The 13,188-nt window shown below is 44.2% G+C and overlaps 1 protein-coding gene and 1 pseudogene across 1 annotated transcript in view; one reads left to right on the top strand and one right to left on the bottom strand.

Moving 5' to 3' along the window:
* Positions 1 to 210: 210 nt before the first annotated feature.
* Positions 211 to 13,188, top strand: part of HERC6 (HECT and RLD domain containing E3 ubiquitin protein ligase family member 6) — a 54,864-nt gene continuing 41,886 nt past the window's right edge. The window contains exons 1-6 of the mRNA XM_006143290.3: positions 211 to 268; positions 3,458 to 3,617; positions 4,445 to 4,521; positions 7,450 to 7,677; positions 8,994 to 9,088; positions 12,411 to 12,532. Of these exons, the coding sequence (XP_006143352.1) occupies positions 211 to 268; positions 3,458 to 3,617; positions 4,445 to 4,521; positions 7,450 to 7,677; positions 8,994 to 9,088; positions 12,411 to 12,532 (740 nt within the window). The remainder of the gene's footprint in view (positions 269 to 3,457; positions 3,618 to 4,444; positions 4,522 to 7,449; positions 7,678 to 8,993; positions 9,089 to 12,410; positions 12,533 to 13,188) is intronic.
* Positions 11,829 to 12,048, bottom strand: LOC102467690 (overexpressed in colon carcinoma 1 protein pseudogene; annotated as a pseudogene).

Genomic DNA, 13,188 nt, shown 5'->3' with positions numbered 1-13,188 from the left:
CGCCCGGGGTGCGGCGAGGGGCGCGGGGCTGCGGAGCCGGGCGAGGCGGATCCGAGGGCCACAGGGGATGGGAAAACAGCGCATCGCTGCCAGAGCGCAACTGCAGCGGTTTCGTTTTCCGACGCACTTGGGTTTGTTTCGGTTTCCAATTCATCTTCGTAGTGAAACCGAAAGCCGAAACTAACGTGGACCGCGCGCCTCTGCGTGGAGATGGGGTCCCTCCCGCTTGTTTTCCTGCAGCGCTCCTCCCTGCTCTTCTACGGGAGGAGTCAGCCCCATCTTCCAAACCCGGTTTGTGGGCTGGACGCCTGTTAACTCCCTCAGAAATACCTTGGGCATCTTCTATTTCTTAGAATTAGAAAACATAGAATAGTATTATTATTATTATTATTTTTAGCATTACTGCGCATTGTAGACATACGGAAAGGACTTCTAACATTCTCATCTATTTCTTTGTTGTCCTTTTTTTTTAAATGTAGATACTTAACCTTTATAAAGTCATGTTACTCTACAGTTTTGTAGGCAATATTTACACCATTCTACGTACAGCGTTTTCACCAGACATAATAGTGTTATCAACATATTACTCTTCTGTTATGTATTTTTTGAAACTATTTTGTAAAATTGCTGCACATTTCAAACTGTAATTACCATAACTTAATGATTCTCCTTTTATGGAAATTAGGTAGTTTTTCACTAGAAATTTGTTTTTAATTAGAAGCTATTTTAAGTAGTACTGATTGACATCATTGTAAGTCAATTTGACCACATTTCTGGCTACTTGCTTAGAATAACTTTAGGAGGATGCAGAAACTATTAAAAGTGTTTATCCTGGGCCAGCCAGTGGCATAGTGGTCTAGGCAGCTGGATAGCATGTGGTCGACTGGGCAGTTCCAGTCCTGAACCCACTGGCTTGGTTAGTCTTAGATTCTGAGAGTAGAATGGAAGAGAAGAGATTGTGGCATGGCCATCCCTCCTAGAAATACTTTCTCTCTCTCTCTCTCTTTCTCTAGCGAGTGTACACTCCCTCTACCAAATTTTGAAAAAAGAAAAGAGAGTAAATCATTGAAAAGGATAAATTCACAAAGATAAAATGAAACCTTATGTGTCACAAAGCTTTACTGGTAATGATGTTCTGAACTCCAAATCCCTACGAATTCCAAGACAGATCTTGCGTGGAGGAGGTCTTCTGCTCTCTGGGGCCCTGTGTTTTTCTCCCACCATTATAAAGAAGCATTTGGTTAAATGTCAGAGTTCTTAGAAGTCCCCACTCTCCGTGAGGCCTATTGTTTTTAATAGCAACTGTTAAAAGCTACTCTTAGGTCCTGGACTCTGGAGTCCAGCGACACAGCCGTTACACCAACTGCTGATCCCATGAACATGAACATTTTGGAGAGTTTATTTAAGCATCCAGATGGTGATGAGGCTGGCAGTGGTAGAATTCAACAGTTGGGCTCCACCCAGAGGATGTGAGATAAAGACTTTTTAAATAAAATAATAATTTATGTATTTAATTAAATTTGTTATTATCAATTATTTGTTTATTTTTTTTTAGAGAAATTTTCGCTATAGGCTATGTGTGCTTGCTGGAGAGACAGAGAGAGAGACACACACACACAGAAAGTGAGAAATTACCCCCCCAGAGGATAGGGATTATGGCCACGCCATAATTCCTTCTCATTCTCTCGGGACTTTGGGCACATACTTACACACGCCCAGTGTGAGTTTTAAGCCACTGGGTCCAGGACTGGAACCGTGGTTGACTATGTGGGAGTCCAGCATTGTAACCAGTATGCCATCTGCTGGTCCCATATTATCATTTATTTATTTATTTTTAGTTTGACCAGAGAGAGAAAGGGAAAGTGAGAAAGCAAGCCACGAGGTCTGGGACTCAAACTACGGTCAGCCATGTGGAAGTCCAGTCCCTTAACCACCATGCCACCTGCTGGCCCAAGACTTTTTTTTTTTTTTTGCTTAAAGTTTATCCATCTATTTCTTCCATGAGAATGAGATACAAAGAAAGAGAGATGGAGAGATGGATAGACAGACACTCCCCACAGTGTCTGCACACTCTGATCCACCCTGTCTCATCCACTCCGGGTCACAGACATGGATGTTTTAAAAAATTATTATTATTTAAATTCAACCAGAGAGAGAGGGGGGTGGGGAGGGAGAGAGAGAGGGAGAGAGAGGGAGAGAGAGAGAGAGAGAGAGAGAGAGGGAGAGAAAGAGAAAAAATGAGAAAGCAAACCACTGGGACTTGAACTGTGGTTGCCCATGTGGAAGTCCAGCGCCTTTACCACTGCGCCATCTGCCAGCCCCCAGGCATGTATGTTTGCACCTGGTGTGTTTATAGAGAGGTCCCTGGATGTGAACCCAGAACCTTCTTCACGTGGACTCATCTGCATTACCTCTGGGCTATCACCTGGCCCAAAGACTTTTATAAGGGGTTCAAGGAATCAAGACATAAAAAATTGATTAAGCCAGAAAGTCTCTAGTTGGAGGTTAGCTGGCAATTTTTGATTAGTAAAATCTCTCATTAGAGATGAATTAGTGGTTTCTGATTGGTTAACCTAAGTTTCATTTTCCTGGGCTATGATACTCACTCACTCACAAGTGACACTCACTTCTCACTTGGTTTCTTTTTCTTTTTCTTTTTCTTTTTTTTCTAAGAGAGATTTTTGCTATAGGGTATAGGGTGCGAGCACACACCAGAGTGACAGAGAGAGAGACAGAAAGCAAGAAGTTGCCCGCCTCAGGGGGATGGCCATGCTGCAATTCCTTCTCCTCCATTCTCCTCTCGGGATTTTGGGCCATGTGGTAGCCCGCATATGTGCCCAGCATGAATTTTAAGTTGCCAAGTCCCAGACTCGAACTGTGGTCAAATACGTTGGAGTCCAGCAACGTAACCATTGTGCCGTCTGCTGGTCCCAGGTTTTAGTTTCTTTATGTAGGACCCAAGGTGCTCGGATCATATCATTTTAATAATCTCTCAGTTATTATTCTGACAGTCATATTCCCATTGAGCTTCTTTCTTTCTGACATTTAGCATAGTCTTCAAGTTTTGATTATTATTATTATTTTTATTTTGCCTGAGGAGGTCTGTGCACATCAGAGACATAGAGAAAGGAAGAGGGAGAGAAAGAGTCCCCCAGTGGGGCATGGTCATGCCGCAGTCCCCTCTCCATTTGTCTATCCTGTTGGAGAGGCATATGCAGGTACCTGGCATGTTTTTCAAGCCACTGGGGCTAGGATTCAAATGCGATACCAGCCATGTAGAATCCAGCTTCTTTAACCACCAGGTCATGGGACCAGCCCTAGGCCTTGATCTAAAAGACCTTTGGGGGAGACAAAGAATCTGGGCAACCCTTCATTTTGAGGGAAAGTGCTGACTAAAACTTGTTCAATAAATAATCTTGTTTGTGTTGAGGGTACATTTTTGTTTTTGTTTCCGAAGAACAAATTCAGGCATTTGAAACACTGCGGGTCGATCTCGTGAGCTGTGGGAAGGAGCACTCCCTGGCCGTCTGCCACAAAGGAAGGGTCTTTGCGTGGGGAGCTGGTTCAGAAGGACAGCTGGGGATTGGAGAATTTAAGGAAAGAAGTTTCACGCCTCAGTAAGTATTTCAGTTAACTCCCCCCATTCAGTCAGGGTTTCTGAGACCATATGCCAGGCACCATGCAGAATGCCAAGAGACAAAGAGGACCATGACACACAGTTCCTAACTTCAGGATTATGGTGTAGTTAGGGAAGAAGGCAGGAAGAACGTACATCAGTTATTATTTAGTTAGAGCCCCATGCAGGAAAGGGACAGTCTGAAATGAGAATGATGACCCTTCATTTTTTTTTTTAAACTCGTTATAGTGCATGTGTGCTAGTCCAGAGAGACAGGGAGAGAGAAAAAGTAAGAAATCCCCCCCGATGGAGGATGGCCATGCCACAATCCCTTCTCCTCTATTCCTCTCTTCTTCCTGTGTTTTGGGCATGCACACACACCTACTCAGCATGATTTTAAGCTGCGGGAAATGGGGGTTTCAACAGCATACCTGTGGGATCCAGCTGCCCTGACCTCCAGACCACCTGCTGGCCCTAGTGTTTTAAAACTTCTAAAGCCCTATATTATGTGGGTATGAAGGGGTTTGTTTTTCCTTTAGGCTGATAAGTGTAGAATAACAATGGTATATTTTATAATGCCTCAGAGTTCAATAAAAATCAGTCTTGCATTACATACTGCTTGGGATTCGGTCATACCTTTATATGTATCTGATGTCACGTTGAAAATAGTTTGAGGGCTTTGGGATAAAGGTTGTGCAGAAGTAGAAGAAGATCAAATTGCTCTTCTAGCCTAGATGTCTTACCTGGGATACTTTTAGATATATGTTGTCCACCTGGCAACTCCGTCTGAATGAAGATTAATCGATTTTTGTATTATTTTTATTAAAGGAAAATAAAAGCTCTAGCTGGCATAAAAATAATACAAGTTTCCTGTGGATACTACCACTCCCTGGCATTATCAGAAGGTAAAATATACTTTTTGAATCTTTAGAACAAATGAATATAGAGCACATGTATGTGTGTACACATGCGCATGAGAGAGTGAACCCCCCTATGGGGCCTGGTTATGCCACAACCCTTCTTCCAGTTCTCCATCGCTTCAGGCTCTTGGGCACAAACATGCATGCCTGGCATATTGCTGCCTGAGCCTGAGCCAGGATTCGAATCCCAGTCAGCCATGTGGGATCTGGCTGCTTCTTGTTGTTGTTGTTCTTCTTCAAAATTGTCCAGGGCATTTGCACTTGCCAAGGAGATAGAACAAGAAAGAAAATGAGAAAGCACTCTGCCCTCCCATCCCTTCTCTTTTATCTCTTTTTCCTTGAGGACTTTGGTTACATATGTTCACACACCCAGCATGTTTTTGAAGCTGGTAGGTCTGGACTCAAACTGGCAGTTGGCCATGTGGGATTCATAAGCCTTAACCAGCAGACTGTCGACTGGCCTGGGACCTGGCTGCTTCTGTTTTTTTTTTTTTTTTTTTTTGGAGAGGTTTTTGCTATAGGGCACATGCACTCGCCAGACAAACAGAGAGAGACAGAGAGACAGAAAGCGAGAAATCACCCCCCAGGGGGCATGGCCACGCCACAATCCCTTCTCCTCCATTCTCCTCTCGGGATCTTGGGCACTCATGCACACGTGCCCGGCGTGAGTTTAAGCCACTGGGTCTGGGACTCAAACCACGGTCAACTACGCGGGAGTCCAGCGACATAGCCATTATGCTAACTGCTGGTCCTGACCTGGCTGCTTCTGTATAGCACTTAATCACTGGGGACCAAAACCCCAACTTTTTAAATCTTCATGTATCATTGGGAAGTACTTTTTCGAATATGAATAACATTGATTTTTAATGCATTGGGATTCTTTTCTTTTTTTTTTTTTTTGAGAGGTTTTTGCTATAGGGCACGTGTGCTTGGCAGATAGACAGAGACAGTGAGAAAGGGAGAAATCACCCCGCAGGGGGGATGGCCACGCTGCAATCCCTTCTCCTCCATTCTCCTCTCGGGATCTTGGGCACGCACACATACGCGCCCAGCGTGAGTTGAAGCTACCGGGTCCGGGACTCGAACCGTGGTTGATTACAGGGGAGTCCAGCTACATAGCAAAAACCTCTCCAAAAAAAAAAAAGAAGTATTTAATTTATTCTTATTATTTTTTAAAAATTTACTATAGGGCACGTACACTCACCAGAGAGAGACAGACAGAGAGGGAAAGTGAGAATGCAAGCCACCAGGTCTGGGACTCAAATTGTAGTTGCCACAGGGGACTCCAGTGCCTTAACCACCTCAGCACCTGCTGGCCCCAAGTCACCCAACTTTTTTTTTTGAGAGGTTTTGTTTTGCTATAGGGCACCTGGCGTGAGTTTAAGCCACTGGGTCTGGAACTCGAACCGCATTCGACTACATGGGAGTCCAGTGACATAGCCATTATGCCAACTGCTGGTCCCACAAGTCATCCAACTTTTATTAATATTTTTGTGCATGGGAGTGCACAAAGAAGAAGTAAAAATGAAAGAAGTCAACTTAAACACATTGAGGGTATGTGCATGTGTGCTCCAAATCCTGAGGGAATAGAGAAACTGAGAAGGGATTATGGAGTAATTATTCTCCGTGGGGGGTGCTCTCCCTCTTCCTCTCTTGTCTATCTCTGATGAAGACAAGCACCCTCTAGAAAAAAAAAAAAAGAAGTAGATTTATATACTATTTTAACAAAGGGAGGGGAATTTGGAATTCAAGAGATGACAAAAAAATATATGGGGAAACTAACAGAGTAAAGGTTATTTTAGTGAGGTTTGTTCATATTTTACATTTATGTAGACTGATCTCAGTGCCAACTCTCCTTTGTAAGTGATGACTTGCACTTTTCCCCAGGTTTAGGAGCGTGGGGACATCGTAACAAAGGGAAAGATGCTTTTCAGCTGTAGGAGGAGGCAGAGAACGCTTCTTGCATCTATCCATTTTCAGTTGCCTTCACGTGGCTTATTTTGGGGTTGCACATCCTGATACCCTTCAAAGGGCATGTATTAAGACCAGCAGATGGTGTAATGGTTATGTCACTGGATTCCCACATAGTCAACTGCAGTTCGAGTCCCGGACCTGGCAGCTTAAAACTCATGTTGGATGCATTTGCATGCATGCCCAAGATCCCAAGAGAAGAATGGAGGAGAAAGGATTGCAGCATGGCCATCCCCCTGAGGGTTGATTTCTGTCATTTCTGTCTTTCTGTCTCTCTCTGTCTCTCAGGCGAGTGCATGTGCCCAATAGCAAAAATCTCTCTCTCTCTTAAAAAAAAAAACAAAAAAAAAAGGGCGTGTATTGTTTGTTTCTTAGGTGATGTCTGTCTTATGTATCATTGCAATATGACAGAGAAATGGAGGAGAGGCACCTTGGTGTGATCGTGCCCCATGCTGGCTACTTTCTCCTCTGTTCCTCTGTCTAGGATGAAAAAAAAAGTGATGAGCAAACTCTGGAGGCCTAATGTAGGATGTGGTGACTATAGTTAATAATAATCTGTTATGTACTTGAAAAGTGCTAAGAGTAGATCTTAAATGTTCTCACCCATGCACAAAAGGTTATTATGGGAGGTGATGAATATATATAAGTATATATATATATATATATGCGGTTGGCCATGTGGGAGTCCAGTATGTTAACCACCATACCACCTGCTGACCCTGGTGATGGATGTGTTAATTACCCAGTTGTGGCAGTGTTGTCACAGTGCGTATGCACATTAAAGCATCCTGATGTCCACCTGAAATAGACCAAATTTTAATTTGTCAATTATATGTCAAAAACCTGAAAAAAAGGTCTTGTAAAACTAGGACGGTAGTTCCTGCTCGACTTTGGTCTTCCAGTATGTGTGCAGTTGTGAACTTCTCTTCTTTCTCTGTACAGATGGCCAAGTGTTTTCGTGGGGCAAGAACAGCCATGGGCAACTGGGACTGGGGAAGGAGGTCCCCTCCCAGACCAGCCCGCAGAGGGTGAGGTCCCTGGAGGGCATCCCGCTGGCCCAGGTGGCTGCAGGAGGCGCTCACAGCTTTGCCCTGTCTCTCTCTGGGACCTCGTTTGGCTGGGGGAGCAACAGTGCAGGGCAGCTGGCCCTCAGCGGGACCAAAGCCCCAGGTAAGGAGACGGACTAGCCCTTGGAGTGATTCATGGTTCTTTCCAGTTGCAAAACCAACCCAGCAAAGGGCAGTTTCAAAGGTTAAAAGAGTGGTTCCTGAACTTTGTGACCATTAGACTCCGCTGGAGCTTTCGTAGTTTCCTGTTGCTTCTGTCAGTAGCTACCTCAGACTCCGTGCTCAACCCAGCATGGCTGTATTACCTTACAGTTCTGGAGGCCTGGTGTCTGACACGGGGCCAGCGGTCTAATGTCATGGTGTCTGCAGGGCTGCCTTCCTTTCTGAAGGCTTTAGAGGAGTCAGCTTTCTTGCCATTTCCAGCTCCTGGAGGTCCCCTGCGCTGTGATATGGACTCACAGGGGAGGACCCAGGCTCACATGCCACAGCCTCTGTGTGTCTCATGCCTGTGATCAGGGCTGGCTTTGGCTGGTAGGTCACAGTGAGGGGATGCCACCGGGGCTGCCTTTCTCTCTCTGTGTCTCTCTTGCTCATGGAAGAAATAAATAGATGAACTTTAAAAAAATGTATTTTAAAAAAAGAATTGTTTACTTATTATTATTATTTTAAAATTTGGCCAGAGACAGGGAGAGGGAATGTGAGAAAGAGCTGCCAGGTCTGAGACTCGAACCATAGTTGGCTATGTGGGGTCCAGCACCTTAACCACCATACCACTTGCCAGCCCCCCAAAAGTATGTTGATTAATTATAAGATAATAAAATATAAAAATATAAAAGCATAAAATATAAAAAATATAAAAACTCAGGGCTAGAAGGTGACATAGAGGTTAAGGAGGCTGGATCCCACATGCCTGGCTGACTGGTTCAGGTCCTGAACTCGGTGGCTTAAAAACATGCTGGGTGGAGACCAGCAGATGGCATAGTGATTACATCACTGGACTCCCACGTAGTGGACCGTGGTTCAAGTCCTGGACCTGGTGGCTTAAAACTCATGCCGGGCGCATGTGCATGTATGCCCACAAACCCCAAGAGGAGACTGGAGAAGGGATTGCGGCATGGCCATCCCCTCTTGGGAGGATGATTCCTCGTTTTCTGTCCCTCTGGCAAGAATCTCTCTCTCAAAAAAACAACAACTAAAAATGTGGGGCCTGTGTGGGTAGGTGCCCAAAATCACAAGGGAAGAATGAAGGAGAAGGGATTGTGCAGTGGCCATCGCCCCTGGGGGTGGTTTCTCACTTTCCCTCTCTCTCTCTGGCAAGCACATGTACTCCATAACAAACTGAAAAAAAGAAAAAAGAAGAAAACCAACTCAGGAAATCTGTTTCTTATACAACCCTATAGAAATTCTTTCTTTCAACAGTGCAACGCTATAAGCCTCTTTCGGTCGGTGCACTGAAGACCCTAGGTGTGGTTTACATCAGCTGCGGTTCTGAGCACACTGCGGTGCTCACCCAGGTAACGCGGATGCTCTGCTGCTTTTCTTTAATCCCAGAGAACGGTAGACGGGGTACATACACTGACTGTAGTTGAAAGCAGGATGTCTTCGTCCATTTGGACTGCTAAAACAAAATCCCATAAACTGCGTGGCTTCTGAACAACTGGAGTTTATTTTTCATTGTTCTGAGGGCTGGGAAGACCAAGATCAAGGCATCTGCTGAGGGCCGACTTTCTGATTCAGAGATGACCAGATTTTCTCTGTGTCTCACGTGGAGCGGGGGGCGAGGGGTCCCTCCTGGTCTCCTTTACAAGGGCGCTAGTCCCATTCATGAGGGCTTCACCCTCATGGCCTGATCATGTACTGAAGGCCTCACCTAATACATTCGAGGTTAGAATTTCTACATATAAATTTTAGGGGGACACAGACACAGACCGGACACAAACTCTGTGTGTGTGTGGGTGTGTATGTGTGTGTGTGTGTATCCTAATGTCTAGACACATCCATTCAGTGTCCAAATATCTGAAGAGGAGACGTGAACATAATTTATGAATCATGAGATTTTCAAGATTTCAACCTTCTCCGTAAAAGTTGGCATTACCCTGGAACTGGGACATTTGTCTATTCAGCGAACACTTAAGTGCTTAGATCTTTTTTGTTGGTTTTCCTAGTTTTATTTCAGTATAATTGACACAGAAATTGTAGATATTCATGGTGTACGTGATGTTTCAATATGATAAACATTGTGAAATGATTACTACAGACAAGCTAATTGAATAGGTATCACCCCACCTCTGTTGCTTTTTTTTTTTTTTTTTGGTGATGGGAATCTTTCAGATCTTAGTAATTTCTTCTTTCTCTCTCTCTCTCTTTTTTTTTTTTTTTTTTTTTACTTTTGCCATAGGGCATGTGTGCTCACTTGAGAGAAACACAGAGAGACAGGGAGAGGGAAAGTGAGAAATCACTCCCCCAGGGGAATGGCCACTCTGCAATCCCTTTTCCTCTAATCTCTTTTCAGGATTTTGGGCGTGCTGCCAGGTCCAGGACTCAAACCATAGTCAGCCCTGTGGGAATCCAGCACCTAACCACCACAGCCCTGCTGGTCCACCTTTTTCTCTTTTTTAACTGCCAGATGGTGCATATGCATGCCAGGGAGAGAGGGAGAGAGGGAGAGAGGGAGAGAGGGAGAAGGCACCCCTACAATGGAGTGTGGTCATGCTGTATTCCCCTTTCCTTCATTTCTCCATCCTGTTGAGATTTTGGATACACAAATACACAGGAACGCAAGCCTGGTGTGGTTTGTTTTAATTTGGTATATGTTGCATATGCTCACTGTTGGTGGGGGGAGTGGAGAGAGAGGGAGGGAGGGAGAGAGAGAGAGAGAGAGAGAGAGAGAGGAAGCACCCCCTAAGGGGGATGGCAATGGTGTAATCCCTTTTCCTCCATTCACCTCTTGGCATTTGGGACACACATGCCCACACATCTGACAGGTTTTTGAAGCCACCAGCTCTGGGACTTGAACTGTGCAGTTGACTGTGGGATCTAGTCACCTTAACCACATGTCATTGGCTGGCCCCCAGTGTGTTCTTCAAGCTGTCAGGCTGGAATTTTAATCACGGTTAGCCATGTGGGAGCCAACTCCCTTCACCACTGGGCTGGCCCCTTAGTGATTTTCAATCATGCAGCACAGTAGTATTCCCTGTTGTCGCCATGTTGCACAGTCCTCTAAGGGAGTTCCAGTGACTTTTTTTTCGTGGTCAGTGCATTAAGTCTATGTTCACTATGAGAAATAATAAAGGACCTGTTTATTTATACAGAGCTTATATTTCCATGGTGCTCTTGTATTAACTCTTGGCAGCACTTAACCATAAGCTTGTAGTTACTTTTTTTTTTTTTGGATAAAGATGTTTTAAAGTTTGAAACATTGGCAAATTGAGTAATTTGCATTGCAGTACTAAATAGATATATATGTCATCAAGTTAAGAACTTCCCAGATATCCCGCCAAGCATCAAACACAAGTCCTTGAACATAGCTAGAACTAACATGCTGAGATACCATGATTACACCAAGGAGGAATGGGCCCAATGTCCGGGAAGTATTTGTAGCGACACAAGCCCTTGACTGAAGGAAATAAGAATTTAAGCAAAATGAGTGTATGTTGTGAAAAGTAAAGTATTTTCAAATATGGCAATGAAGTACATTGCTCCTAATACAGGAAACACTCTGATAATTAAATAAAATTTCAAAATCAAATAGTAAAAAAAGGGAAAGTTTTTGTAAAAATAAATTTACCAGTTTTACAGCAAAAAATTAATATGGAGTAGAAATAGCGAAAGATAACACAAATATATTACTTGAGGTCATTCATTTACAGTGCCTCTTCTCTTGAGTTATAAATAGAATAAGAATTTTGTTATATAAAAACTATGAAGAAAGTATCAGTGAGCAGATGTGACCTCCATGAACCATGGTGCCTGACTGGGGTGAAAACGTGCTCCCATCTTCCATCGGTGGGCCACAGAGAGTGCCAGACACAGTGCACTGTCTAGCCAGTTTCTTCCCGTTACTCTAGCATTCAACATGGACCCTTGGTTTTAACTGCACATGTAGAAGTTGGGGTAGTAAGGGAGGGAGTGACTCTGTAGGATTTCCTTAGAAATGTCTCTGGATATTACAGTGTCCGACAGAGCCCGATGCCTTCCAGGTTGATGAGCAAGCCATGAAGACAACTCTTTATTATATCATGACGTTGTTTTCTTTTAATTTTTTCATACAGTCTTTGCTTGACTAGACACCAACCATATTGACAGCTTTCGAGGACAGGCCAGCATACACTCCTCCATAGTTTCTCCTCTTGCCATCTTCTGTTATCCATTCTTCTGGTACATCTTTTGCTGCTCCTGCAGGACCTTAGCCCATGTCCGCGCTGGTGGTGGTGGAGTTCCCGCAGCCTGTTGCACCACTGCCTGGGGAAGCCATGCTCAGGAGCTCCTGGCTGCTGTAGTTACTTTTTATTTTTTAAACCCACTCTTGGGACCAGCAGTTGGTGTAATGACTATGTCACTGGACTCCCATGTAGGTGACCGCGGTTTGAGTCCCAGACCCGGTGGCTTAAATTCATGCCGGGCATGTGTGTGCCCAAGATCCCAAGAGGAGAATGGAGGAGAAGGGATTGTGGCGTGGTCATCTCCCCTGGGGGGTGATTTCTCACTTTCTGTCTCTCTGTCTCATTCTGTCTTTCTGGTGAGAGCATGCACCCTATAGCAAAAAACTCTCCAAAAAATAATAAAATAAAATAAAATGAAACCCACACTTAATCTGATGCCTTCTGTTTTTAACAGAATGGGGCTGTGTACACATTTGGAGCCAATAGCTCTGGACAGCTGGGACACAGTGCTGAGCAGAGAGGCCCACAGTGTGTAGAAAGAATTGATGGCCTAGTTTCGCAGATTGATTGTGGAAGGTAATAGACTTTATTATTTTATTTTAGCATGGATAGAAAGCATTGCATTTTATTACTTATAAATGAAGTGTTGCTCTTTTTATGGATTCTTTTTTCCTGAAAGTTTCCTTTTTTCCAAATAGAATGGAACTTTTCAGTTTTTTTCTTTATGCTAGACATTTATTTAATAAGAAATGATTGGAAGTCTACTCTATATTCTGTCTTGCTTGGGGTTGGAGGGTAGAGGGTGGGCTGGTATAAAAAATAATGTTGCTTGTCTGCTTGAGTTGAGAAGACAAAATGAAATAATCTTGTAATCTCATACATGTAGAAGATGATGTGTATTTGCAGGTGCATTCAGAGTTTTGCAGTGTCCTGATAATGAGGACTCTCAGTATTTGAGAATCTGCTCAATGCATTAAAATACCAAAAAATAAAAATGCTTGCAAGGGGCTAGCAATGTAGAGTAGTGGTAAAGCACTGCTCAAGAGAAGTGGGGTCGGGAACCAGCAGTTAGCATAATGGCTATGTCGCTGGACTCCCACGTAGTCGACCGCGGTTCGCGTCTCGGACCCGGTGGCTTAAATCTCACGCCGGGCGCGTGTGCGTGCGTGCCCAAGATCCCGAGAGGAGAATGGAGGAGAAGGGATTGCGGCGTGACCATCCCCCCTGGGGGG

The sequence above is a fragment of the Tupaia chinensis genome, unplaced genomic scaffold, assembly GCF_000334495.1.
Source record: "Tupaia chinensis unplaced genomic scaffold, TupChi_1.0 Scaffold000094_1, whole genome shotgun sequence".
NCBI lineage: Eukaryota > Metazoa > Chordata > Mammalia > Scandentia > Tupaiidae > Tupaia > Tupaia belangeri.
Note: the sequence above shows the minus strand (reverse complement) of the source record. Positions and strands in the feature narration are given on the sequence as shown.